Source organism: Rana temporaria, chromosome 1 (assembly GCF_905171775.1).
Source record: "Rana temporaria chromosome 1, aRanTem1.1, whole genome shotgun sequence".
NCBI lineage: Eukaryota > Metazoa > Chordata > Amphibia > Anura > Ranidae > Rana > Rana temporaria.
In genome coordinates, this window is record NC_053489.1 from 338855299 (window position 1) to 338883187 (window position 27889).

The 27889-nt window shown below is 43.2% G+C and overlaps 1 protein-coding gene across 2 annotated transcripts in view; it reads left to right on the plus strand.

The window, feature by feature from the left end:
* Nucleotides 1-27889, plus strand: part of ECPAS (Ecm29 proteasome adaptor and scaffold) — a 144728-nt gene that overhangs the window by 26536 nt on the left and 90303 nt on the right. For both annotated transcript variants that reach the window (XM_040361433.1, XM_040361441.1), the window contains exons 7-13: nt 769-908; nt 3367-3448; nt 5389-5508; nt 12545-12630; nt 15008-15086; nt 27392-27441; nt 27523-27589. In XM_040361433.1, the coding sequence (XP_040217367.1) occupies nt 769-908; nt 3367-3448; nt 5389-5508; nt 12545-12630; nt 15008-15086; nt 27392-27441; nt 27523-27589 (624 nt within the window). The remainder of the gene's footprint in view (nt 1-768; nt 909-3366; nt 3449-5388; nt 5509-12544; nt 12631-15007; nt 15087-27391; nt 27442-27522; nt 27590-27889) is intronic.

Sequence of the window (27889 nt, forward strand, 5' to 3'; positions counted from 1 at the left end):
CAGATCTGCTAAATATCGGCCACATTTGGATAATAATCGGCCGATGCCGATTCCTCCAAAATGACTGAATATCGGCCCGATATATCGGCTGGCCGATATATCGGTTGACCTCTAATCCACTGTAAGTGCATTGTCACATGGGATGCAGAAAGAATGTGCCTTTCCCTGCTCAGGAAAGTACAGGACGCTCCCTACTTACAAATTTGTTATTTTCTGAGAGCTCATTCGTAAGTCTAACAAAGATCAGTGCTTGCAGACAAAGGCTGCTGATCGCTGTTTTCTAGTGGAGGGAGTTCCCCTGTCAGAACACAATATCGCAGCTGGGGAGATCACTGCCACCAGCACTGCTTGTGTTGGTACAGTGATCTGTCATTTTTCATTTTTTTTTTTTTTTTTTTTTTTTTTTTTTATTCTTCGTTCAGCACACTGGGTTGAATAGAAAAAAACTGTGCAAACACGTTTTGCATCTTTGAAAGTTCGCAACTCGAAGGTTCGGATGTAGGGGGACTTACTGTATGAAGTTTGCGGGGCTCCAATGACATTCCAGGGGAAGGGGTGGGGGAGATTTCCACCAGGCAACATGGCATACATTAATCACAAGAGATACCCACTCTTGTCATTGAGCATTGTTTTTTGTTTCTCACTACAGGTTTACTTGAACTAGTTATGCCTTGTTTTACATGCTGTATAAATCGTCATCACCCAGATAAAATACATAGACCTACTGTTGTTAACTGAAAAACTTGCATTATTTCTCTTGCCATGCAGTGCAAACTGGGAATAGTGAAATTTCTAGAAGCTGAGCAGGTGCCTGAACTGGAATCCGTTATTCATCTGGTAGTTGCCTCCAGTGACACTAGACATAGCGTGGCTACTGCAGCAGATCTGGAGCTGAGAAGCAAGCAGAGGTGAGCCTGTAAAGAGTAAGATGGTGATCCTGATGGAGAGATTACCATTTTCTTTTAAAGTAATAGAGTGGGCTGATTTGTTCGGTTTAATTTAGTTCTAAACTTCCAGAATTCATATTGATTTATCAGACCTTTCAGAATAGTAAGTTTAGTTTTCAGGGCTAAGAGCCTGGCACCAATGCAGAGCGCTCAGTGCTGGAAAATAGAATTCTAAAGTTCTTCAAAGTGTGACATCCCTACCACTAAATCACCCCCGAATTATTATGAGCAGTTGTGTAAAGTGTCATCCATTATACTCATAGCTTATATCGGCAGTCTAGTATCTAGTCAGATTGAAACGTTTTTATCTGGTTTTAAGTTCTTCCATGCTAAGGTAGTAATGCAGTATGATCTCTTTCAAATGCTTCTGTACTTGATTAATTTTAAATCAAGACATCTCAGTTTTATTTTATTTTCAATTGACTTCTGCTATGTTAAACATTGAAAGATGTTATCCTGTTTTTCCCCCGTCTTAGTCTGTTACATTTTCTTTATTTTCCAATGCTAGAAACGGCAGTGGGACTGTAAAGTGACCATTTTGCATATCTTAAAGTGGTTGTAAACCTTTACATATACCCAACGAAGTGACTGGTCTTGGGTGATGCACAGAGATTAAACAAAGCCTCCTTCATAATTTGTACCTGTTTATTTGCAGCCATTTGTCCTATACATCCATCTAAAACTCGGCGATGAAAAGGATTTGTCAGACTCGCAAAGCAGGGGGCAGGGAACTGCAGTTTCACACTGTGTATAAGAGCTCTGAGAGCTCATTGGAGGGAAGGGATACACCCACCTTCACACAGGACCAGAGGCTGTCAATCAGCTGGTGCTCCCTCCCCTGTCACTTTTTTTCTCTTGGCATTAAAAGTCAGAAATGATTCATACTGATGGCAGGGGGAAATGACACATGGTGCTTTGAAGAGAGGCAAGTAAACACTATAGACATATGTGCTTTGTTAGAAACAAAAGAGAACCTGGGTGGGACTTTAAATCAGGTATATGCGGCAACAAAAACGCAGTCCATATAAAACACAATGTTTATTGCTTAATAATAATTGAGTAACATGTTAGAAAATTCATTCATAGGTTTGTGTCCATAATGATGACCTGTAACAAACCTGGTATGTAAAAAACTGACAAATCATACATTGTATAATCAACATATGACTGCTGCATCAAGATAATACATTGTAGGGCAAATATATGCCTTTGAGCGGCACTTTAGTTGCAATCTCGCCACTTCATATTTAGCTCATATGTAAGTACCCTAGGAGGAGAAGCATTCTCTTCCCTTTTTGGCTAGTATTTTTTTTTTTTTTTGTCAAGCACCATGGCTAGATTTCTTTATACAATTTTATTTTCTACTTTTATATATTTGTGTTTTTTCTGATATATTTGGTGCATTTGCCTCTGAAAAGTGAAATAAATCCACAAAACGCGTGGGGATAATTGAATGCCTCTCATCTTCATTGGATGGTTTAGACGTGTGTGTGTGTGTGTGTATATGTATGTATATATGTGTGTGTATATGTGTGTGTGTGTGTAAGTGTAATATATATATATATATATATATATATATATATATATAATGTGTGTATGTGTGTGTGTATGTATATGTGTATATATATATGTGTGTATATATATATATATATGTGTGTGTGTGTGTGTGTGTGTGTGTGTGTGTGTGTGTGTGTGTGTGTGTGTATATATATATATATATATATATATATATATATATATATATATATATATATATATATATATATATATATATATATATATATATATATATATATATATATAAATTTTAAAAATGTTTTAATAGTACAAGGATAACATCTGTAATGTTTCTGAGGTGGTCAGTGTCAGCTAGTATGGCTGTTAAATATTTACAATGTATTATCTTGATGCAGCAGTCATATATGTTTTGTTATACAATGTAACCTTTATCGTTGCCAGTTGTCTACATACCATGTTTGTTACACGTTGTCATTATGGACACAAACCTATGAATGAATTTTCTTGCACGTTATGCAATTTATTATTTAGCATTAAACATTGTGTTTTTATATCGACTGCGTTTTCTGTTGCTGCACATACCTCATATAAAGGCCCACCCCAGTTCTCCTTTGTTTCTATTGAATCCAAGATGGAGACGTGTTTACATAGGTTTCATATAATGTCCCAAGTTCCCTTACACCCCCCCCCCCCTAAAATGTTCATATGTGCTTTGTTCATATTTCATCATGTCCTGAGGTTTACAACCACTTTATGTGCCCTTCTTTTCTTCTTTTTTTTTTTTTTTTTTACTATTTCTCACATAATTGGCAAAACATACATTGACTAAATTTCTGACTTACTGCTGTGTGTGTGCTTTTTGTTTTTTGTAACCTTGTATTCACTTTTTTTCTTTTTGAAGCCTAATTGACTGGAATGATCCTACAATAATTGGTAAAATGTTCAGAGTTTATTTGGGAGACATACCTCTTAAGACAAAGGAGGTGAGAATGGTTTCTATTTCTGTTGGCATTCATATATTGAAGAATACAAAGTACCAGTACATCTTGAATCTAAAATGGTCAAAAGTTCCTAATGCACAGATGCTTTTACCTGTGTCTCAAATCTTGTTTAGTCTGTGACGGCACTTTTTTTTCCTAATCTGTAATGGCTGCTTTCCTCCTTCTTTTTTTTTTTTTTTTTTTTTTTTTTTTGTATGCTGCTATATAGTTTGCAAGGTTGTCGATTGATGGACAGTTTAATGCGATATTAAACTAGGAACTGTAATATATCAATCGTTGGATGTGGTGGCTGTATTTGTTTCCTTTCAAGCTATTTTTTGCCTCTGTTTTCACCTGGTATCTGGCCAGTAACACACACCTTCTGTACTGGAGTGCCCCACCCTGGATGAAGGAACATAAGGGGCACCTTTGGGCAGCAGCATTGTTAATAAGGGGGGAAGGATGTGTTAGATGTACTAGCAGATTTAAATACACAAACAGACTGAAGCTGAACTCCAGCTAATACTTAATAGGCAGTTACAACAACATTTTTTTTCCTCCCCCCCCTTTTTTTTTTTTTTTTGGATAAAGGTTTTACATAAACAAAAGCTGAAGCTGACCATTTTAACCACTTCAGCCCTGGAAGATTTTATCCCCTTCCTGACCAGAGCACTTTTTTACAATTTGGCACTGTCGCTTTAACTGACAATTGCGCGGTCGTACGATGCTGTACCCAAACTAAATTGGCATCCCCCCCCCCCCCCCCCCGCAAATGAAGCTTTCTTTTGGCGGTATTTGATCACCTCTTCGGTTTTTATTTTTTGCGCTATAAACAAAAGAACAGACAATTTTGAAAAATTGTCCCAATTTTTTTTTCCACCAAAAAACGAATTTGTTCCTCAGTTTAGGCCGATATATATTCTTCTTCATTTTACTAGCAATGGCGGCGATTTTTTTTTATTATTATTTTTTTATTTTTATCGGGACTGCAACATTATGGCGGACAGATAGGAAATTTTTGGGACCATTGCCAATTTTACAGCGATCAGTGCTATAAAAATGTGACTGGCAGTGAAGGGGTTAACACTAGGGGGTTAAATGTGTTCTAACTGAAGGGGGAAGGAATGTACAAGGGCAAATGACACATTGCTGTTCATACTCTGTATAAACATACGATTAGTGATTTCTCCCATGAAAGAATCGGGATCTGTGTGTTTACACACAGATCCCGGTTCTTGCTCTGTCATGAGCAATCGTGGGTGCCCGGCGGTAACATAACGTCACTGCGCTCAGCCAAGCCATGCTGCCGCAGTAAAATTGCGGTGGCTTGTCGGCAAGTGGTTAAGCACCCCTGCCAGTGTTTAAGTGGTTTAGTTCATCCCTGTAACTGCAAGGGAGCTTTTTCTGTTGAAAAACAGACTTACTGGCTGGATCACCAGGTTAAAATGGAAGAAAGGAAGCATAAAAAAGAAAAAAAACTAATGCAGCTATAACATATATAAAAATTGGTAAGCTGCAGTATGTTTGCTTTTGCGTTTTTAATACTGCTTTAATGAGGACCAATGGATGTTCTGGTTGAAGTTTGTGCTGCCCATGCAATGGTCCAGGCACTAAACTAAGAGTGGCTAAAAAATGAGACTAAAGCAGAGTAAAAAATCCTTTAGAATGTATTACTATGTTCTTATATATTTTAGCAGTGTATTTAGATGCTGATCTTGAGTTTTTTTTAGCTTTAATTGGTGTGTTTTTAGTTGATTCAACAGCTCCTTAGTTTAAAACCATGTTAAACCATGTAATTGCATAGGCTAGCTCTCATAGAATACAAAGTGCAAAGATGTTGTGAAAATTACTCTTCACAAAATTGTTTGTTTGTCCTGAATTCTGTCATTAATATATTTGTTAAGTCATTGTAATACAAATAAACATCAAATTTCTCATGTTAGGGGAATGTCCAGAAGCCAGAACAGAAGAGAGATCCTGTCAGTACTCGTGTTAAACTGAAGATTGTGCCACACCTTTTGAGGTCGAGACTGGCAGCGGAGTTATTTCCAGCCAACATACAGGTACACTGATACTTAACATACAAATCTATGCTTTGTGTTCAAAATGTAAAAAATGACAGTCTGCAATATTGTTAGTGACTGACCTGAAACAAGCATACATTTAAAAAACTTTTTTATCTAACATATTGCAGAATGGAGTAGTCAAACATATAGCACATTTATGCAAGAAACAAAGATAATAAAATGAATACTTTTGTGTTTGATATCGTTATGCAGCATTAGGCTGCTCTAAAACAAGCAAGGTTGAAAAAATAAAGAGTGCAAATTTGCAGTGGCTCGATAAATAAGATCTCAATATAAGTAATAGTCAGACAGTGGGGACTACAGAGTTGGGTAGAAGGAATACAGTCGGTATAGTAGAAAGGAAAAGGCAGGGAAAGAGGGAAAAGTTGGAGAGCGATGGCCCATCCCTACCTACAGGCCAAACAGATTGCAGTCCTTTCCAGCTGGGAGAAATCATGGGTGCCATACAGCTGAGTATTTTCACATTGTATTAATTACCCTAGCCTCCACTTTCTCACGTAGCATCGTTTGTGCGACCCAAGGTTGTGTTTCTGCTATGGGGAGAGGAGTGGGTTTTCACACAATTGTCACTAACAAGTGAGGACATGGATCATTGGCTTAAATTGTATTTTGCGGTTGTGTTTTTATTTTTTATTTACAGAGCAGGGTGTATTCAGCCTTGAAACAAATATTCTGTCCCATCGGTGTAGTCCGGATGGAAAAAGCTGCTAACCAAAATTCCTGAACCAGTGTGTAGATCCACTATATATGAAAAAAGGTTCCCAATTGTCCACATCCTCAGAAACGGGTGGGGAGGATAGCCAGACAATTATTTTTTGCATTTTTAACAGGCACCATCTACCAAAAGCCTTGTGTATATGTGTCAAAAACTTGTAATTGGCTTCTACTGCAAGCACGTTACAAGAGCCAGTGTTCGTTGTGTACCAAACACTGGACCAATTTGCATTGTCTAGGTCAGGGGTGCCCAACTGCTGGCCAGCCACCTCCTGCTCTGGGATGGTGAGTTGGCAAGCCTAAATCGTGGGTCCCGAGCCACCATCCCCGAGGATCAGTGTGAAGAACTGAGTCTGCGCTAGAGGAAGCAGTGCCAATGCTTCCTGTATAGCGCCGGCTCCTGTCACAGGCAGAGTGATATCAAATGGACTTTGCCTGTGATGGGAGCGATACAGGAAGCATCGGCTCTGCTCTCTACTGCAGCCACATGCTTCCTCCAGCGCCAGCTCCCGTCCCACTGATAGTCGGGGATTGTGGGTTGGGAACCAGGCAGCAGTACTCACCCATAGTACCAGCCAGCAATACCAGCCCTGGAGGACAGCCAGCAGCAGCCACCAGCCATACCTGCTTGTGGGACAGCAACAGCCAGCGATACCTGCAGGGATCCTGAAGAATTTAAGATTAAGGTGCAGGAAAGCTACAGTGCATCAGTGTGAAAGGGGCATTGGGCCCCTTTCACACAATCGATCAGATCGGGTCTGTCGATCTTTCCAGTGGACCCATTTAGACAGACATATCATCTGCAAGCTCTACGACCGGTTGCTAAAGTAGCCCTCTCACCTTAAAAGGTTGGGCTTCCCTGGTCTAGGTTATTCCCAAGGCCTGTCACCCACTGATGAGTGCAAGTCGGGATTTGGGATGTGGTAAGTGGGGTGAATAACATGGTATAAATTAAACAAGACCATTCCTGGGGAATGAGGGTCCTTGCAGCACCAGCTTTCAAATGGAGACAAAAGCAATATTATGGGCTTTGCAGGTGCCATTTTTAGCGTTATAGCACCTGCAAAGTTCCTCAGTGTGAAAGGGGTCTAAAAAAGAAAAACCGAACTTACTAAACTATTGGATAAAATTCATGCTCTTGAACTTGGACATAAGCAACATTTTAACCCTGTAGATGCACAGACTTTGGACTCCCTGCGCAACCCCTTTCCCAATACCTAGACCGGAGGGTTAGGGACAAACTAATGCCTCGTACACACAACCGTTTTTCCCGAAGGGAAAACTGCCATGTTTGCTTTTGGTTGGGAAAACCGGCCGTGTGGATGCTCCTTATTTTTTTCCCTGTCGGGAAAACTGCTGAGAACTTGTTCTCTCCTTTTTTTTTTTTTTTTTTTTTTTTTTTCCGCCGCGATTCTCTGCGTATATTTTCTCTGCAGTTTTTCTATGGGAAAAGACTGCGGTGGAGCATACACATGGCCGGTTTTCCCGACCAAAGCGGTCATGGCAGTTTTCCTGTCGGGAAAACCGGCCGTGTGTACACAGGGAAAAGCAACCGATCGTGTGTACGAGGCATTAGGTTTTATGCCCATAGTTTTTACGAACTTGTGAACAAGTGTGGCTGATTGTTGGCCAGGATGCTGAAAAGTCAACTAGCTTTGTGTCATGTTCACAGCCTCCTGTAGACACCTCAACCATCACACAAGCATTTCTCTGACTTTCCATCCTTGTTTAAATTCAGTAGCTCAATGAAGTTAATGTACTGTAAAATTGAAGTCGGAGGGTTAACGTAAAAGCCAGGAAACAAGCATAATCCTCTTAACAGGCTTAATTTAACTTCAGTTATAGCATGATGTATTTAAGTCTGGGTTTACACCAGTGCACTGCAGTTTGGGCACAGCACAATTTGTATGAGCATTGTTAGGTAGATTCACAAAGAGTTAGGCCGGCTTATCAGTAGATAAGTCGACCTAACTCAGAATCTACGCCGACCTAAGTTTAAGAGTATGCTCAAACAGAGATACGCTTAAACATATCTAAAATTCGACGGCTTGTGCCGTCCTATCTTAGATTGCAATATTTTGGATGGCCACTAGGTGGCGCTTCCATTGCGGTTGGCGTAGAATATGTAAATGAGGGGATACGCCGATTCACGAACGTACGCCAGGCCGACGCAGTACTTTTACGCAGTTTACGTAAGAGATAGGGCGCGTAAAGTTAGAGCTAGGCTCTAGTGGTATAGTAATGTCAAGTATGGCCGCCGTTCCCGCCGCAAAATTCAAAATTTTTACGTCGTTTGCGTAAGTCGTCCGCGAATCGGGATTTACGTAGTTTACGTCCACGTCAAAATCAATAGGCCCGTACGGCGTACTTAGCCGCAATGCGCACTGGGAGATGTAGGCGCCCGGCGCATGCGCAGTAGCCAAAAAACGTCAAAAATGTGAGGTCAAGCCTCATTACCATTACGCCCCCCTCCAACCCATTTGAATTAGGCGCCCTTACGCCCGCCGCGTTTACACTACGCCGCCCTAAGTAAGGAGGTAAGTGCCTTGAGAATCATGTACTTGCCTCTCTTACTTAAGGCGGCGTAGTGTAAACACGCTCGGCTACGCCGCCGCAAATTAGCGCGCCCCTACCTGAATCTACCCATTTACACGTGGTTTTAGGTGTGTCCCATTGACGTCTATTAGACCATTTTGTTTCATGTATGCTGAGGCGCTTTGCAGGGGCTTTACAGCGGCTCCTTTCACACTGGTTCGCTGGCGAGGCGTCGGAAAAAGTCCTGCCAGCAGCTTCTTTTGGAGCGGTGAACTCGCTAGCAGGGCCGAAAAGTGCCCCAAAGACGACGGTAAAATGTAACTAAAAATAGCGGTGTTTTACTGCCGACGCCCAGGCGCTTTCAGTGTGAAAGCAGCCTTAAAGCTTGCATTACAATTGTCTCCGCTCTGCTCGCCTTTACCCACAGCCCCACCTCCTTCTGGCCTGCACCTGTGATAGACAGAACGCAGGTTCAATGCTGGTATGCATTCGGCCTATCACAGGCTTCGAGTCAAGAGGAGGTTGGGCTGTGTGTGATGACGAGCAGAGCGGAGGCATGCTATCCGCGCTCTATGATCCTGCCACTTTCCTCTGCCTCCTGTCATGATCTGGCCGCCCTCTTTTCCTCTGCCCAGGCGAGGCTGTACTGGTGGGCACAGGTGAGGCTGCATTGATGGGCACAGGTGAGGCTGTGCTGAGGGGCACGGACAAAGTTGTTGTTAATATTTATTTTTGTAACTTAATTTGGCATAAAACATTTTAAGTGTCATTTCATGAGATAATTTGAGGGCGTGTTTAGGGTAGGGGTAGGGGTTGGGTAGGGTAGGGCAACTGGTGGCGAGTAAACCTCGAGGCCTGGCTTTTTTTGCTTAGAATTAAGATTGCGATGCTCTCATGATTCTCGTGGTGTAACATCTTTCACATTAAACAGTAAAGGTAGCCCTATTTTTTTTTTTTTTTTTTTTTTTTTTGTACAGTTTATTATGAATTCATTATTCAAGTGTGTTTGTTTATTTTTTTTCCAAGGAACTTTCGTTTTTAAAGGCTGCTGCGCAAATACAGTGTGGCATAAAATATTGCAACAACTGCCATTTTATTCTCTATGGTCCCTGCTAAAAACAATATATAAAATGTTTGGGAGTTCCAAGTAATTTTCTAGCAAAAAATACTGATTTTTTTAACTTGTAACCAACCAGTTTCAGAAATAGGTTTAGTCTTTAAGTGGTTAAACTTCCCTCATTTACAGTTCATTCCTTTGCTCTAAAAGGACGAAGTGTCACAATGTATCTCTTTATCGCTTTCTAATGGCCCGTGCACGTGATGCGAAAATCGGATGAAAAATGAAAGCGATTGTACGATAAGCGAATCGTTGGTTCACAGCTTTCAAGAGCTGATCACGACAGTTCATCCCATTATTATCCAATCGAACAAACGCAAACATTTTTCTTGTGTGGTACTAGATCATACAATTTTCGTTTTAATCAGTACACTTATCCGAAAATCCAATAGAAATACACTACAACACGTGACATCACTTAAGAAAATTCTCGTACTACAGAATAAAAAAATCTTAACTTTAGCAACCTCTCCATTTTTGATGTGTGACTAGCATGCAAAATAATACAGACGATCTGTCGTCCGATTTTCAGATCCTGTTTCCGGGCCATAATCAATGTCATTAAATTGGCAAGCTGCCCGGATTTTTATATTTTTTATTTTTAAAGAGAGTGGTCAGCTGTGAGCAGAGAACTCTGCATAGAGTTGGGGAAAAATATTTTTTAAGATCACGAGGAGTGGGGAAGAATTGCAATCTGATTCTTTAAAGATTTTTTTAATATATAAATAATCAGGTCCATAAATATTGGGACATCGACACAATTCTAATCTTTTTGGCTCTATACACCACCACAATGGATTTGAAATGAAAAAAACAAGATATGCTTTAACTGCAGACTTTCAGCTTTAATTTGAGGGTATTTACATCCAAATCAGGTGAACGGTGTAGGAATTACAAGTTTGTATATGTGCCTCCCACTTTTTAAGGGACCAAATGTAATTCCCAATCATAAATCAAACTTTCACTTTTTAATACTTGGTTGCAAATCCTTTGCAGTCAATTACAGCCTGAAGTCTGGAACACATAGACATCACCAGACGCTGGTTTCATCCCTGGTGATGCTCTGCCAGGCCTCTACTGCAACTGTCTTCAGTTCCTGCTTGTTCTTGGGGCATTTTCCCTTCAGCTTTGTCCTCAGCAAGTGAAATGCATGCTCAATCAGATTCAGGTCAGGTGATTGACTTGGCCATTGCATAACATTCCACTTCTTTCCCTTAAACTCTTTGGTTGCTTTTACAGTATGCTTCGGGTCATTGTCCATCTGCCCTGTGAAGCGCCGTCCAATGAGTTCTTTGGCTGAAATTGAGCCGATAATAATATTGCCCGAAACACTTCGGAATTCATCCTGCTGCTTTTGTCAGCAGTCACATCATCAATAAATACAAGAGAACCAGTTCCATTGGCATCCATACATGCCCACACCATGACACTACCACCACCATGCTTCACTGAGGAGGTGGTATGCTTTGGATCATGAGCAGTTCCTTTCCTTCTCCATACTCTTCTCTTCCCATCACTCTGATACAAGTTGATCTTGGTCTCATCTGTCCATAGGCTGTTGTTCCAGAAGTGTGAAGGCTTTTTTAGATGTTGTTTGGCAAAATCTAATCTGGCCTTCCTGTTTTTTAAGGTTCACCAATGGTTTCCATCTTGTGGTGAACCCTCTGTATTCACTCTTGTGAAGTCTTCTCTTGATAGTTGACTTTTGACACACATACACCTACCTCCTGGAGAGTGTTTTTGATTTGGCCAACTGTTGTGAAGGGTGTTTTCTTCACCAGGGAAAGAATTCCTTGGTCATCCACCACAGTTGTTTTCTGTGGTCCTCCGGGTCTTTTGGTGTTGCTGAGCTCACCGGTGCGTTCTTTCTTTTTGAGGATGTTCCAAACAGTTGATTTGGCCACACCTAATGTTTTTGCTATCTCTCTGATGGGTTTGTTTTATTTTTTCAGCCTAATGATGGCTTGCTTCACTGATAGTGACAGCTCTTTGGATCTCATATTGAGAGTTGACAGCAACCAATTCCAAATGCAAATGGCACACTTGAAATTAACCCTGGACCTTTTTATCACTCCTTGTAAATGGGATAATGAGGGAATAACACACACTAGGCCATGGAACAGCTGAGCAGCCAATTGTCCCATGACTTTTGGTCCCTTTAAAAAGTGGGAGGCACATATACAAACTGTTGTAATTCCTACACTGTTCACCTGATTTGGATGTAAATATCCTCAAATTAAAGCTGAAAGTCTGCAGTTAAAGCTCATCTTGTTTGTTTCATTTCAAATCCATTGTGGTGGTGTATAGAGCAAAAATATTAGAATTGTGTTGATGTCCCAATATTTGTGGACGTGTGTATACACAATTACACATATACATACACACACATATTTTATATCTATGTGTGTGTGTGTATATGTATGTGTGTGTGTGTGTGTGTGTGTGTGTGTGTGTGTGTGTATATATATATATATATATATATATATATATATATATAAATCTCTAAATCTCTATCTCGGATTAAGTAACTGTTGTTTGTATGGAAGTTGAGCTATGTACAGAAGATTGCAAATAAACTACAGTGAACTGACAGAGGCTTGATGTTGATAAAAAAAATCTTAGTCTACCTTTTTCTTTCTTTTATAGGTGGTATATGATGGTCTGTTTGGTGGAAACACAAATGCCAAGTTAAGGATGTTATCTCTGCAATTTGTGCACCATCTCTGTTCAACGTAAGCAATTGTCATTACAGAATGATTGGTCAGTGTAATAAAAGATTTAAATAAAGTGGGACTAAAACCATTGAATTTTTTTTTTTTTAAAAGCTTTTAAACCCCGAAGAAAACATTAAATTCTTTGATATGATGGCTGCATTAGTTTTCTTTTTCAGGCTTTCTTTCCATTAGTTTCATCTGGTGATCTAGTCAGTAAGTCTGTTTTTTTTTTTCAACAGAACAAGCGCTCCTGCAAATGTAGGAGTTGGAGTGTTTAGACAAACCATTTTCCACTGACAGAGGCTGCATACAATGATCAGCATTTATTTATGTAAAATATTTTTCCCAAAAGTGGATTTTTTTAATTTATTTTTTGCTGTAACTGATTTTATAAAGTGTTAGCTAGAGTTTGGCTTCCATTTGTAAGTGTAGTTAAATCTGCTAATATATCTAGTACATCTAACACTTCCCTCCTCCCAAGACTGACAATGCTGTTGCTGTCAAAGACTGACAGGAGCCCTCTGTGCTCCCTCATCCATAGTGTAGGCACCCTAATGCACACTGGAAAATTGATGTTTTTATACAGCAGCTGTCTTTGGCTGTAGATGTTTTTTTTTTCTACAGTCATTAAACTCTCCATCATATTATCCTATGTGTCCACGCACATGTGTGAGACTTGAGGCCACGTACAGAGGCCCAACACCCAAGTAGCCACCTTCAGGCATTTTAGGAGCATAAATTATACATCAAATTTCCTGACAACCTATTGCATTTTTGAAGGCCCTTCATATTTCTAACACATAGCATGTACATCCCAAAATACATTCTGCTGAGCAAAGGGTAAACAAAAGATAACCTGTGATTTTAGAAGTGCAGTAATCCACAGAGTGCATTGGTCCAGGCAGGGATGTGGTCAGCGACAGCAAAAGCAATTGTCCAGGCAGAAATGCTGTCCTATATCAATTTGTTTTTTGTTTTTGTTTTGCTCTTTTTCCCACACAAGTGAAGTTACCCTTTTAACTATGCAGTTTGGCCTATTTATAAAGTTTCAAGAGAGAAAGGTAGTAGCCACTAGTTCACAATTGCTTTTCTGACATCCAGTGACATTTGTTATCTTTGCATCTAAGAAAAGGATCGGGTTGCATGGAGAGAGGGACGTATTTTGGGCTCTGTTGCAGGAAGTATACAGTCCCTCTGAGAGCAAGTTTAGGGGCAAGGTTAATAATTGAACATGAACCCCAAATGTAGTAACCTTGTTGGTGACCGCAGCAAGAACAAAGATCCAGGCCACTAGTGACAAACTTCTTACAGGAGTGTGGAACAAGTTACAGTATATGTGCTTATGGAGTATGAAGACACTTGTATGCGTTGTCGTCTCGGTACCTATGTTTGGTGATATCTGTTGTAGATATTAAGCGTAAACCTGCTTCCACCCCCTTCCAAATCCTATTCTAACCACCTTGTAAAAGGAGGATGCTTATACTTATCTATTCTAAGGGCACGGGTCCAGTCACAGGATCTGCACCCAGCATCAGCTTCAGGGGAGAATACAGACAGCCAGCAGATGCCCCATAGCTGCCTATGGGTAGCATCACCACATAGGCTTTTCAGCCGTTGGACATCTCACCTCTCCCCTGAAGCCAGCCGTTGGGGAGATCATGTGACTGACTGGAGCAACCCCGTTCACAGGGTAGTTGGAATAGGATTTAGAAGGGGGGACAGGTTTAAGTACAGCGAGGGATAGCCCGGAATTCCACTTTAACATGTGTTCCCAGCTTTCAGTTGAAAATAGATGAATGCTTGTTTTTCAGAGGCGATTTAATGCAAATCAAATAACTCACTCCAAACTATTAAGGGAAATGTAAATGACTCTGTATAGTACCTTCTGGTCATTTTGCTAAATCTCCTATGCAAAATGTATAATGTGTAACTGCTTGTAAGATCCACACAAAGCTTGTATATTCCCAGCACATTAACCAAGCTACAGGGACCTGCAGGTATCCTGCTATTTGGCTGTAAACTGTTTTAAAGCACAAGGCTTACACAAATGTGCAGATCACATGCCATTATTACAGTTCAAAGGTCATCACATAAAATGTTAGCAGTGTGTACTTTATCATATGCTCTACAAAGGGTCTGTATGTTCCTGGCACAATGAAAGGGGCTTTAAAAACTGTAGTCTTCAAAAACCGGACCCAAATTCCTTGTGTAAAAGACTTGCAATAAACAGCAAGTTGCATGCCATTGTTTTGGTATACAGCTTTAATATACTGATCGTAAATGTTAATATTGACTTTATGTAAAGCATATTGAGAATTGAAAGATTTGTTTTGATTTGTGGCAATTTTAGTGACTTTGTTTTTTTTTTAATGTATGACATTTTGGTCTTCTACAGATGCCCTGATAACAAAATAAAACCTCTGGGTCCCATGCTTCTGAATGGCCTCACAAAGCTGATCAATGAGTATAAGGAGGTAAAGTATTTTTTTTTTTTTTTTTATGTAACATTCATGTATGTATTTTGATTATAGTTTAGCAATAATCACTAAAAATACACAATAGGCAGTATGAATTAATTTGCTATTGTGGGAAGTAATGAGGCTTTATTTTAAGATTCTGGGCCATGTGACAATCCTCTGGATTGATTAACATTGCAGGCTTACAGTGTGACTGCCCATTTATGAAGTGTAAGGCTGAATTTTTTTTATACTCGAGTGTTATTTTCCTTAAAGCGGATGTGCCATGAAAAAAACATATTAAAAGCCAGCAGCTACAAATACTGCAGCTGCTGACTTTTAATATTAGAACACTTACCTCTGCTGGAGTCCAGCGCCGTCCGCAGCAGAGGACGAGCGATCGCTCGTCACTCTGCTGCCCCCCCGCCATCCTCAATGAGGGAACCAGGAAGTGAAGCGCTCTGGCTTCACTACCCGGTTTGCGCCGCTGATTGGCTCCCGCTGTGCTCTGGGAGCCGAGTGTTCCCAGAGCACAACGGGGGGAGGATGGGAGGTGACGTTCTGCCCGAGACTGTGTGGCCCGGAAGTGGGTGCAAATACCTGTCTTTAGACAGGTATCTGCACCCCCTTCCCCCCTGAAAGGTGTCAAATGTGACACCGGAGGGGGGGAGGGTTCCGATCAGCGTGAGTTCCACTTTAGGGTGGAGCTCCGCTTTAACTGTGTAGGAGTAATGACCAATATAGTTTGAATAGTTACAGGTGTTTAAAAGTCTCTACAGGTAATTTGTTTAGATTTAAACTGGATCTAGAAAACAAGGTGGCAACACTGCGCAGCATCAAGAACCTGAAAAAAAGTTTGGACATTATCCAGCATGTGCTGGCGGGGGCCAGCGTAGAGTAGGTTGGAGGCACAAGAGCCAGAGGTAGGTAGCTGGGTGACAGTTGCATGATGCTGAGGATTCCGGTAAGGAGGTTGGCACAGATGCAGGAAAGGTTAGACAGGTACTGGTAGTAGGGGGATTCGATTATAAGGAGGACAAGGAAATCTGTCAAAAAGGCTGGTCGCCGAACTGTATGTTTACCGGGTGCTCAGGTTTGGTACATTGCAGATCGGGTGGACAGATTATTGGGTGGTGCTGGAGAGGGCCCAGCTGTCATGGTACACGTTGGCACCAATGACAAAGTGAGTGGAAGGCGGAGAGTCCTAAAAAATTACTTCAGGGACTTGGGGAATAGATTGAGGCGAAGGACCTCCAATCATCAGCAAATTCTTGGATACGGTCCCTCATCGTCCCCTCAAACTACAAACTACCGACGTTGGACTAACAGGCCTATAGTTCCCAGGAATAGATCTCTGCCCTTTTTTTTTATATTGGTATCACATGGGCTTTTCACCAATCGGCTGGTACCAATCCTGTATGCTGTCCATGAAGATTAGGAATAGCAGTCTGTTCATAACCGGACTGAGTTCTTTAAAAGGACTCGCGAGTGTAAGCCACCTGGTCCCTGTGATTTATTTATGTTAAGCTTCTCTAATCCTTTCCGGATTTTGGCCTCTTGTTAGCCACAAGGGTAGATACTGTGGCGTGTTGCTAACAATACTGTTGTGGTCAGAATACCCCTCTTTTTCTTGTGTGAAGACTGAGCAGACAAAATAATTTAGCACAGCTGCCGTCTCCTTGTCATATGTAACCACCTTCCCTTCCTTGTCCTTTCTGGAGCCCTATGTGTTCCGTCCTCTCCTTTTTACTGTTGATATATTTAAAAAACTTCTTGGGATTCTTTTTACACTCCTACCCCCTATGTGTCTCCTAATATTATTATTTTTTTTAGCCGCCCTAATTGCGTTCTTACACCTCACATTGCATTTCCTGTATTGTTTGAATGCTGACACTGACCCATCCACTTTGTACTTTTTAAAGGCTAACATTCTTTGCCCTTCATATAACATTTTACTTTTTGGTTCAGGCACCCAGGATTAACCTTTTCTTTATCGTACATCACGGGACACAGAGCGGCATATTCATTACTATGTGGTTATATGGAGTACCTTCAGGTGATGGACACTGGCAATCTCAAAACATCCTTGGGATTAAGGTGGGCTAACCGGTTCTGTCCAAAGGCCTCAGTGCTAAAGTGGTCAGCAACCGGACCCCAAACCATTGGGGTGTAGCCCATAATGCTTTCTGTTCAGAGAGCTGGACCCTGGGCCCAGAACTTAGAAATCTTTGGGGGCCTAATGTTTCTGTTGCCAGGGTGCTATATGGGCCCAGGACAGTGGCTCCTTCATAGGAACCCAGGGCCTGAAGGTCTAGACGCCACCCACGGAGATGGGGGAAGATTGGACCTCTTGCTGTGCAAAAGTCCTGCGGCATGGAGCAGGTAAGTATTGGGGGAGCTTGCGGAACTTGGTTCTTAGCAGGTTCTCTACAGGGGGTGCACAGGGGGACAGGCCTGGGTATGCTCTGCATTGGCAAGGAATCACTATGTCTATGACAGAGACAGGATGATTCAATCTTTTTTCCCCAGTAAAATGTGACCTCCCTGGTAAGTGTTGCTTAGCTGGGCTGCTGGCGCTAGGTGTGGGATCTCTGTAAGAGGGGAGCCTTTTTCCCATGCTAGAAGGTCTGTGACCTACCTAAAGGGCTTACCTGCCTGGGTGCCTGCGCTGCTCCGTCCTCCTCCATGTGTGATGGCCCCCGCCGACGGGCGCGCGCATGCCCGAGATATGAACGATTTTCGCGCCGTTTCCGTGGTAGGGGGCGCGTTCCTGTGGGCGGCGAATCACAAATAAAGGAAGGGGAGGCCCTTCCATTAGCTGCCAAGAGCTCAGTGTCATCCTGAGCTAGAGGAGAGGAGGACACAGAGCGGAGCACGCCGAGGACACCCGGTGGCGAAAGGAAGAATTGCAGTCTTTTCTAAGGACTGTCAAACCTACAGATAGGTTTTCTTTTCCTTTTTTTCAGCAGATGGCTATTGGCAATACTTAGTGGGAGACAGAGTGGTTTCTTTTTCCTCTTCAAAAAAAAAAAAGAAAAAGAGAAGAAGGGAAAGAACTGCTGATCTCCCTTATCAGTTTGGGCGTTAGTCTCTATCGCTCCCAAACCGACAGATCCCCTTAGCTACGTCTGTGGCTGGGTGATAGCAGGTGTACCTCGGTATTGTACCATGCCTTCTGGGTCAGAGGGTACAAAGGGTGGGGAATCCCCCCGCAAAATCCGAGGGCTCAGACACGGCTATGCCGCTGCTCTCCCCACAGGACATATCAGGGCACGCCTTGATGGGACCTGGGGGATCTGGTGCTGGGGCTGATCCAGGTCAGTCCAACCCCGGCTTTGTCACTGAGAGGGTTCTTGCTGTTTCTTTAGGTGAACTAGAGAAAAGAATGGCAAAAAGGATAGCTAAGGCTATATCGGGTAGAAAGCGGACTAGGTCTCCGTCACCCGAGCAAGAAGCCTCAGACACAGAGATCCTTTCCCTAGGGGAATTGGATAGACTTGACGCTTTGGACCAGGGTGGTTCAGAGATCGAGGATCTGGATACTGAGGGGTCTGGTTCAGCCTCCCAAGGGGAAAGTTTGTGGGTTCAGGCCTTAACGGACATGGTCCATGAGGCATTTAAGTTACCCATACCAGAACCTCAAGTATCGGCGGTTTCAGCTTTAGGCTCATTAAGAACGCCTCAAAGCAACGCAGTTTTCCCGATCCATCCTCTACTCGAGGAGGTCATGTTTCAGGATTGGATTAAGCCAGATAGTCTTTTTACCACCTAAAAAATTCTCTGTTTTATATCCTATGGAGGAGAAATTCTCCAAAAGGTGGGCGCCCCCCCCGGCGGTGGACGCAGCCATCTCCTATGTGAACAAATCTTTAACTTGTCCGGTGGAAAACGTACAGGTGTTTAAGGATCCGGTTGATAAACGCTTGGAAACATTACTGAAAGCCTCCTTTACTTCAGCAGGGGCGATAGTTCAGCCCGCTGTGGCTGCTATTGGAATTACCCAAGCATTATCAGATAAGACTAAGCAAATGCTTAAACTTATCCCTGCCCAGCAGGCAGAGGAATTTTCGGATATACCGAGGGCTATACGCTTTACGGTGGATGCTATCAAGGACTCCATCCAGCAGGCATCACGTTTATCCTTATTTCTAATCCATATGAGAAGGCTCTTATGGTTGAAGAGTTGGGAGGCTGAGCCCCCATGCAAAAAGCTCCTGGTAGGGTTTCCCTTCCATGGAGGACGACTCTTCGGAGAAGATCTGGATAGATATATTCAGACTATATCAAGCGGCAAAAGCACTCTCTTGCCAGTCAAGAAGAAAGCCAGAGGGCCCGCGTTTAAGCGCCAGCCCTCCCTGGGACAGGGGCCCTCTAATACCAGACAGTATCGACGGCCTCCTGCAAGATCAGGCTTTAACAATAAGCCACAAGGCCAAGCCACTGGGGGCAAGAAGCAGTGGTACCGCAAGCCTGCGAAGCCAGCCCCCAAGTCGGCCTTATGAAGGGGCGCCCCCACCCACATTGGTGGGGGGAAGGCTACGTCTCTTTGCAGAAGTTTGGGAGGCCAGCATTCCCGACTGCTGGGTACGGTCTTCCGTGGCCACGGGCTACAAACTAGAATTTTCAAAATTCCCTCCTCCTCATTTCCAGGAGTCAAGAGTACCAGGCGACCCGGTGAAGGGAGCCGCGTTGATGGCGGCATTGAATCATCTGCTGTGCCAGAAGGTGATAGTAGAAGTACCAGTCCAGGAACAGGGATTGGGGTTCTACTCCAACCTGTTTATCATCCCAAAGCCCAACGGCGATGTCAGGCCAATTTTGGACTTAAAGGGAGTAAATGCGTACCTAAAGGTCCGCTCATTCCGGATGGAAACTATTCGGTCAGCTGTCGCCGTGCTCCAGAAGGACAACTTCATGGCGTCCATAGACATAAAGGATGCTTACCTTCATGTGCCAATTTTTCAGCCACATCAGGTATTTCTACGCTTCTCGGTGGCTCAGCGTCATTTCCAATTTGTGGCGCTCCCCTTCAGGTTGGCTACGGCCCCCCGGGTATTCACGAAGGTCCTAGCCCCAATCCTAGCCAATCTAAGGACCCAAGGGGTCACGGTCCTGGCTTACCTGGACGACCTCTTGGTCGTAGACCACTCGTCTCCTGGCCTGGAACGAGCAGTCGCCCTCACGGTTCAGTACTTTGAGAGGTTCGGCTGGGTCCTAAATCGAGACAAATCAGCATTTCGGCCCACAAGGCAGCTGGAATATCTCGGCATGAGATTGGATACAGAACAACAGAAGGTGTTCCTACCTCTATTAAAGGTCAAGGCCATCAAAGAGCTAATACAAATAGTGCTGAGCAAGAGAAAGCCAACTGTTCGCCTATGTATGCGGCTACTAGGCAAGATGGTGGCCACATTCGAGGCGGTACCGTACGCTCAGAGCCACACTCGCATCCTGCAGGCAGCCATCCTGTCAGCATGGAGCAAGAGGCCTCAGGCCTTGGAGATTCCTTTGCAACTCTCACCAAGAGTCCGGCAAAGTCTATCTTGGTGGTTAAACCCTCAGAATCTCCTGAAGGGAAAGACGTTCAGTCCTGTGACCTGGAAGATAGTAACCACAGACGCCAGCCTGATCGGCTGGGGAGCAATTTTGGATGGTTGCACTCGCCAGGGCACTTGGGCAGCGGCAGAGAAGCAGTTGCCCATCAATATCTTGGAGCTCAGAGCTGCTCGATTAGCCCTCAGGGCTTGGACGTCCAAACTGCAGGGGTTCCCGGTGAGAATACAATCGGACAATGCCACGGCGGTGGCATACATAAATCACCAAGGGGGAACCAAGAGTCAAGCCGCTCAGAGAGAAGTGAGCTTGATTTTCTTGTGGGCAGAAGCCCATGTGCCCTGCATATCGGCTATATTCATTCCCGGAGTGGACAACCTACAGGCGGACTTCTTAAGTCGCCAGACTCTGTTGCCGGGGGAGTGGTCTCTGCATCCACAGGTCTTTCAGACACTCTGCCAGAAATGGGGAGTGCCGGACGTGGATATCATGGCATCGAGACTAAACAAGAAGCTCGACAGGTTCATGTCCCGCACAAGGGATCCCAGAGCCTGCGGAACCGATGCGTTAGTTTGCCCTTGGCATCAGTTCAAACTTCTTTATGCATTTCCCCCGCTCCAGTTACTACCCCGCCTGCTGCGCAGGATCAGGGTAGAGCACATACCAGTCATCCTGGTAGCTCCAGCATGGCCCAGAAGGGCATGGTATTCACTAATCCTAAAGATGGTAGTGGGAGACCCTTGGACTCTTCCTCTACGGCCAGACCTGCTATCGCAAGGTCCGATCCTCCACCCTGCCTTACGGCATCTAAATTTGACGGCCTGGAAGCTGAATCCCTGATTCTCAGGGGTAGAGGTCTGTCTCGGAAAGTAATCTCTACCCTAATCAGAGCCAGGAAACCGGTCTCTAGGGTGATTTATTACAGGGTCTGGAAGGCCTATGTAGGCTGGTGTGAGTGCAAGCGATGGCTTTCTCGCAAGTTTACCATCGATAGAGTATTAAGTTTTCTCCAGCTAGGAGTGGATAAAGGACTGGCATTAAGCACAATCAAAGGACAGATTTCAGCTTTGTCAGTATGGTTTCAGCGGCCGCTGGCCACCCACTTGCTAGTTAAGACCTTCATTCAAGGGGTCTTACGTATTAATCCTCCAGTTAAATCCCCGCTTTGTCCGTGGGATTTAAATCTTGTTCTGTCAAGTTTACAGAAACAACCTTTTGAGCCGTTGGCTGAAATTCCTTTGGTTTTACTGACAAGGAAGTTAGTATTTTTGGTCGCCATGGTTTCCGCCAGAAGAGTATCGGAACTGGCAGCCTTATCCTGTAAGGAACCATATCTTATTTTACATAAGGACAAGGTCGTTCTCCGCCCTCATCCTTCCTTCCTACCAAAGGTTATATCCAGTTTTCATCTAAACCAGGATTTGGTATTGCCATCCTTCTTTCCTAAGCCTACTTCCAGAAAGGAAGGGTTGCTGCATACCTTGGATATTGTCAGGGCCATGAAGGCCTATCTTAAAGCTACAGAGAATATCCGGAAAACAGATGTGTTGTTCATTTTACCGGATGGGCCCAAGAAGGGGCAGGCAGCTGCAAAATCCACCATCTCAAGATGGATTAAACAGTTAATCACTCAGGCCTACGGCTTGAAAGGGTTGCCTCCTCCGTTATCATTAAAGGCTCATTCTACTAGGGCCATGGGTGCCTCCTGGGCAGCACACCACCAGATCTCTATGGCTCAAGTTTGCAAGGCGGCAACCTGGTCTTCTGTCCACACGTTTACAAAGTTCTACCAGTTGGACGTAAGAAGGAATACTGATACAGCCTTTGGGCAGGCAGTGCTGCAGGCTGCAGTTTGAGACCCTCGGATTCCGGGGGCTCCCTTTTGAGTTAAATTTAAAAATTATTTTTCTCAACTAAGTTGGATTTATTATGATTTGAGTATATCTCTAAATTAAATCCTTTTGTCTTGGGAAGATGTTCTCCCTCCCCTCATTGTAAGCATTGCTTTGGGACATCCCACATAGTAATGAATATGCCGCTCTGTGTCCCGTGATGTACGATAAAGAAAGAGATTTTTAATACAGCTCACCTGTAAAATCTTTTTCTTGGAGTACATCACGGGACACAGAGCTCCCACCCCTCTTTTGGGGACCATTTTGGGAGGCATACTGCTTGCTACAAAACTGAGGTACTCCTCCTATGGGAGGGGGTTATATAGGGAGGGGCATTTCCTGTTTGAGATTGCCAGTGTCCATCACCTGAAGGTACTCCATATAACCACATAGTAATGAATATGCCACTCTGTGTCCCGTGATGTACTCCAAGAAAAAGATTTTACAGGTAAGCTGTATTAAAAATCTCTTTTTTGTTCTTCTTCTATATTTATTACCCCTTGGATCTCACTCAGTGATGCATTCATTCAAACACCTGCCGACCAGCCGCCGCCATACTGCGGCAGGTTGGCAAGTTCCCGCAAGTTGACGTAGCTGTACGTTGGCTTCTTTTAAGTGGGATAGCAGGCGCGCCAGAGGCGCATGCTGCACTGGGGAGGGTGATGATGGTTGCGATGACCGCCAGCCACATGCAGGCATAAATCTCTGTTCTGTGAGAAGATGCAGATAGTGATTTCTTAATAGCTTGGAACCACGATCTGTCATCTCCTATAGAGTCCCCTCCCCCCACATTTAGAACACACACTAGGGAACAAGGTCAACTCCTTCCCTGCCAGTGACATTTATACAGTAATCGGTGCATTTTTATAGCACTGATCGCTGTATAAATGGCAATTGTCCCAAAAATGTGTCAAGTGTTCGATGCGTCCGCCACTATGTTGCAGTGCTCGAGCTGTCCCCCCACCAGCTGAAAGCTTATAAACTGAGCGATCACGTGATCATGGTTCTCTGACAATGGGGATCTGAGAGCTGTAATTGGTCATTGGAGTGCTTGGGTGGGGAGTGGTCGGAATCCTTCCAGAGTCTGGAGCGGCTCTGTGATGTCAGCCAATAGTGGGGATTGGACTGCTGTCGGCTGATTCTGTGTCCCAGGAGAGCAAAAGTAAAGCTGGCCATAGATGGATCAAAATTTTGTCTGTCCAGCAGAAACCGGAAACTTTTCGATTGTATCTATATGCAAAACGCTTGTACAGAAATTAATCTATTAATCGACTTCTGTACAACCAGCCTGTTGGAAAACTTTTGCTCAACCAGTGTTGCAAGCTATAGGTGGCGGTGCTGATGTGTATTCTGATGGCAAAGTCTCCCTGCTGTCAGAAAACAATAGCTCAGTGGGAGGGATTCACCAACTTGCTGGTTGAATGAAGGAAAATTAATCCTGTATGGCAAGCCTTGCCATACTCCTTTGACCCAGAAGAGAAGTATGGCAAAAAAAGCTTTGTTCATACTTCTCTTTTAAGCAGATATAGCAAAAGTCTCCCCCCCCCCCCCTCCCCCCATTTGGGATAAAGGTTTTGTATGAAAAAAGCTGACCATTGCAAGCAACTCTTATGTTAAAGCAGAACTTAAGGTGGATGTAAACCCAATGTAGAGAATAAGATTTCCTATTATCTGTGCCTAGTCTTGCCACACAGAGTTAATCCAGATCTGAGCAATCCTCTTTTTTTTTATTGTTCAGGGAAATAAAACGGACTTCCAGATAAAAACCAAAGTCCTTGCTTGAGTCACAGGTTATTTACATCTCGTGCACTGCTTGCAGACATACACAGCTTCTGTAAAAAGTGCTAAATTCACATCCCCCTCCCCTCTTCCCTCCAGCTCTATGTATATTCTGATGGCTGTTGCATTTTCTCATGGCACTGAACTGTGACTCGCCCCATATTTTGAAAACATTTAATCAAAACATAGGGGAGGGGATATGTATATGTGCACTTTTTTTTCAGAAGCAAGGACTTTGGTTTTTAACTGGAAGTCTGTTGTATTTCACTGAAAAATAAGCGGATTGCTCAGAGCTGGGTTAACTCTGTGTGGCAAGACTGGGCACAGATTATAGGAAATCTTATACTGTACATTGTGACAGCAAAAAAAAAAAAAAAAAAATGTTGGTTTACATCCACTTTAAGTTAAATTAAGACATTGTACACTGGTTTAGGTAATGATGTAGCTATATTCTCTGTGCGGTTTGTTTGCCTTGCCTTGTAAAGATATGCTCAGATGTTATGGCTGATCAATTCCCTGTGTCCATGCTTTGCTACAGATGGCCTGTCCCTAAAGCCCCGAACACACTATCTGAAAATCGTACGAAAAATGCCGCTTTCGAAACGATCGTACAATAATCGTATCGTTGGTACAGAGCTTCCGAGAGCCGATCAGGACAGTTCATACTATTTTTTTATTCTATCGGATGTGCACGGAATTTTTTTTCATACGATGCCAGATCGTACGATTTTCGTTTAATCAGTACAGCTGTCGTTCGAAAATGCAATACAAATGCATTACAACACATGACATCACTTCTGATTTTTTATTCTGCCGTATTAGAATTTTCGTGACTTTAGTAAACTCTTCAGATTCGACGTGAGATTAGCATACAAAAAAAAAAAAAACGGACGATCATTCGTCCGATAATCGGATCGTGTGTACCGGGCATTGGAAACAAGACAACTCCCCTCCCTGCGACCCCCCCCCCCCCCCCCCCACTCTAAACAAAAAGCCATGACTGTCATTTAGAACTGCTCTCTGCTCTCCCTTCAGTGCTTACAGGAGCGCTGCTCTGTGGAGGGGGCCGGAGGGGCTGGCTCAGGCTCTCTGACCGCTGAGAGGCTGAGCCAAGTGCCGACCATATGGTCAGAATCTTTCCCAAGCATGGATTGGCTAAGTGATGCCAGGCGACATCGGGCTTTAGCCTGCTGTTGACTGAAACGTGGTTACAGGAGTGCAGAACGAACTGCACTCCTGTAAACCATAGCAATATGGCATACTTCTCCTTTTAAGCTATATTGGTGAGCTCTCTGATTCTGTGAATGCTTTGCCTGTTTGCGGTTGGCAGATTTAATTAAAGTGCTGCTAGTTCTCACCTGCAGAGCACTCTACTGAGAGGCCCAGGGATTGTGGGGTATATAGTTTCAGCACAGGAAAACACAGTTCTCACACTACAGACAGAAGGCATACATTATCCTCTGCTGTGCTGCATGCCTCACATTTCTACACAAACCGAAATCGCTGATAATGTGAAGATTTACTGTACTATCGGCTGTACAGGTCTGCAAATGACACCATGCAGTTACATGATCGATGCACTTCTTATGGTCAAAAACACGAGGTGCAGGTAGGATGGTTTATAATGCGCTTATAAATATTCCAAGCAGGCAGGTATTAACCCCCCTGACGGTAAACCCGAGCGTGACTCGGGGTTGGTTTTTCATGTTAGGATCGGTAAACCCGAGTCACGCTCGGGCTGGACGGGCTTACCTTTCGCTGGATCCACAGGCTTGGTTTACTTACCTTGTCCCTGGATCCAGCGATGCCACCCGCTGTGTGAGCGAGCGGGACCTCCTCGCTCGATTCACAGTCCCCGTGTGCCGCCGATCTCCGTTCCCTGCGACGTTACGACGCACGGGGACGGAGAACGGCGCCAAATTCAAAAAAGTAAACAAACACTTTACATACAGTATACTGTAATCTTATAGATTACAGTACTGTATGTAAAAAATACACACACCCCTTGTCCCTAGTGGTCTGCCCAGTGCCCTGCATGTACTTTTATATAATAAAAAATGTAATTTCTGCCTAAAAACTGTAGATTGTCCAAAAGTGTCCCTTTATGTCAAAAATGGTTTTAGATCAGCTAGAAAACAGCGATAATAAATTATAATCACTTGCAGAAATGTGCGATAGCGATTTGCGGGGAAATTCGTCATAAAATAAAATAATGACAGCGACAATTCTGCAACTGCAAATTTCAGTGATTTTGAGTTGATTACATTATTGAATAATTTTTATTATAATTATATTATTATTTGTTATAATTATTTATAATTATTTATTATATTATAATTTATAATTTTGTTTTAAAAAAAAAAAAATCATACCCGGGATGCCTACAAGACTCTTGCTTGGTCAGATTTAAGTGAGTTATTTCTAAAAATTACAGGCCTACAGTATAAAACGCCAAATTTCCTTGCAAAATAATTGTACCGCTTTTGGTACGTAATTCCAGACAGAATCATACCGCCAGGGAGGTTAATAGCAATGTCTCTCCTGCTCAGTCCCCTCAACAATGTACACTAAGCTGCTATTACATTTTTGGTGCTGTACCAGTGGGCCAAGATCACAAGCTCCAGTGCATGTGCGTGGACTTTTAGTATATCTGAAAGCTGTAAGTGAAAAATTGCAAAACATAATAAAACCGTGTATAGGTTCCTGCACCTCCCCCTAGGTAATATGTCCTCACGTAGACCTCTGATGCAGCGTTGAACCACTCCCCACTGCCCAAATTTACATCCTCCTTCCATGTGGGCACTTGTGTTGCAGTGCGCAGATGTAACTATAGATTCCATATTGATAAATAGGAGGGTCATGTCAAGTGGTTTTAAACACTTCCTGGCAGTGGGGGCCATATCTGTGTTGTAGTGAGGGCTCTCTGGGGGCATGGTAGATGGAACAAGTAGTGAAAGAACCTGTACATGGTTTTTATGATCAAAATAAACCTGGAATTTAAAGTCCCAGTCTTTAGACAAAAATTGCATTGAACTCCAGGAGGAGTGGTCAGAAATTCGGTTTTCTTACTTGACTTTACCATTTTATTGTTGTTTTTAGGATCCAAAGTTGCTGTCAATGGCTTATAGCGGTGTTGGTAAACTCTCTGGGTATGTTCCTTCAAATAAAGAGCTGTTATATTGCCAGATTTTGTAGCAAAACATATATTTATTGCTTTTTCTCCTTTGTAGTCGAATGCCTCAGCTTTTCACCAAGGACCTTGCGTTAGTTCAGCAGTTCTTTGAAGCCTTGCGGAAGGTAAGTAGCAGATGTGTGCTACTTAGCGAGTATGGCACCAGTAAGGGCAATGTGAAAATCTTTTAATGTTTGAGTTGGTGAAAAAGTTTCTCAGAATTATGCTATGAAATCTTATGCATTGTCTCAGATTTTGATTATTCAACTGAACATGATATGGATACATTTTCACTTAAAAATACAAAGGGTGCCCACCATTCTGCCTACAGGTGCCACCTCGGGTCTTATCTACAGTGTAGCTAAAGCTCAATACTGGTATGACTTTTTCAATCGGAAATGCACCCAGTGCGGTTATATTGGAAT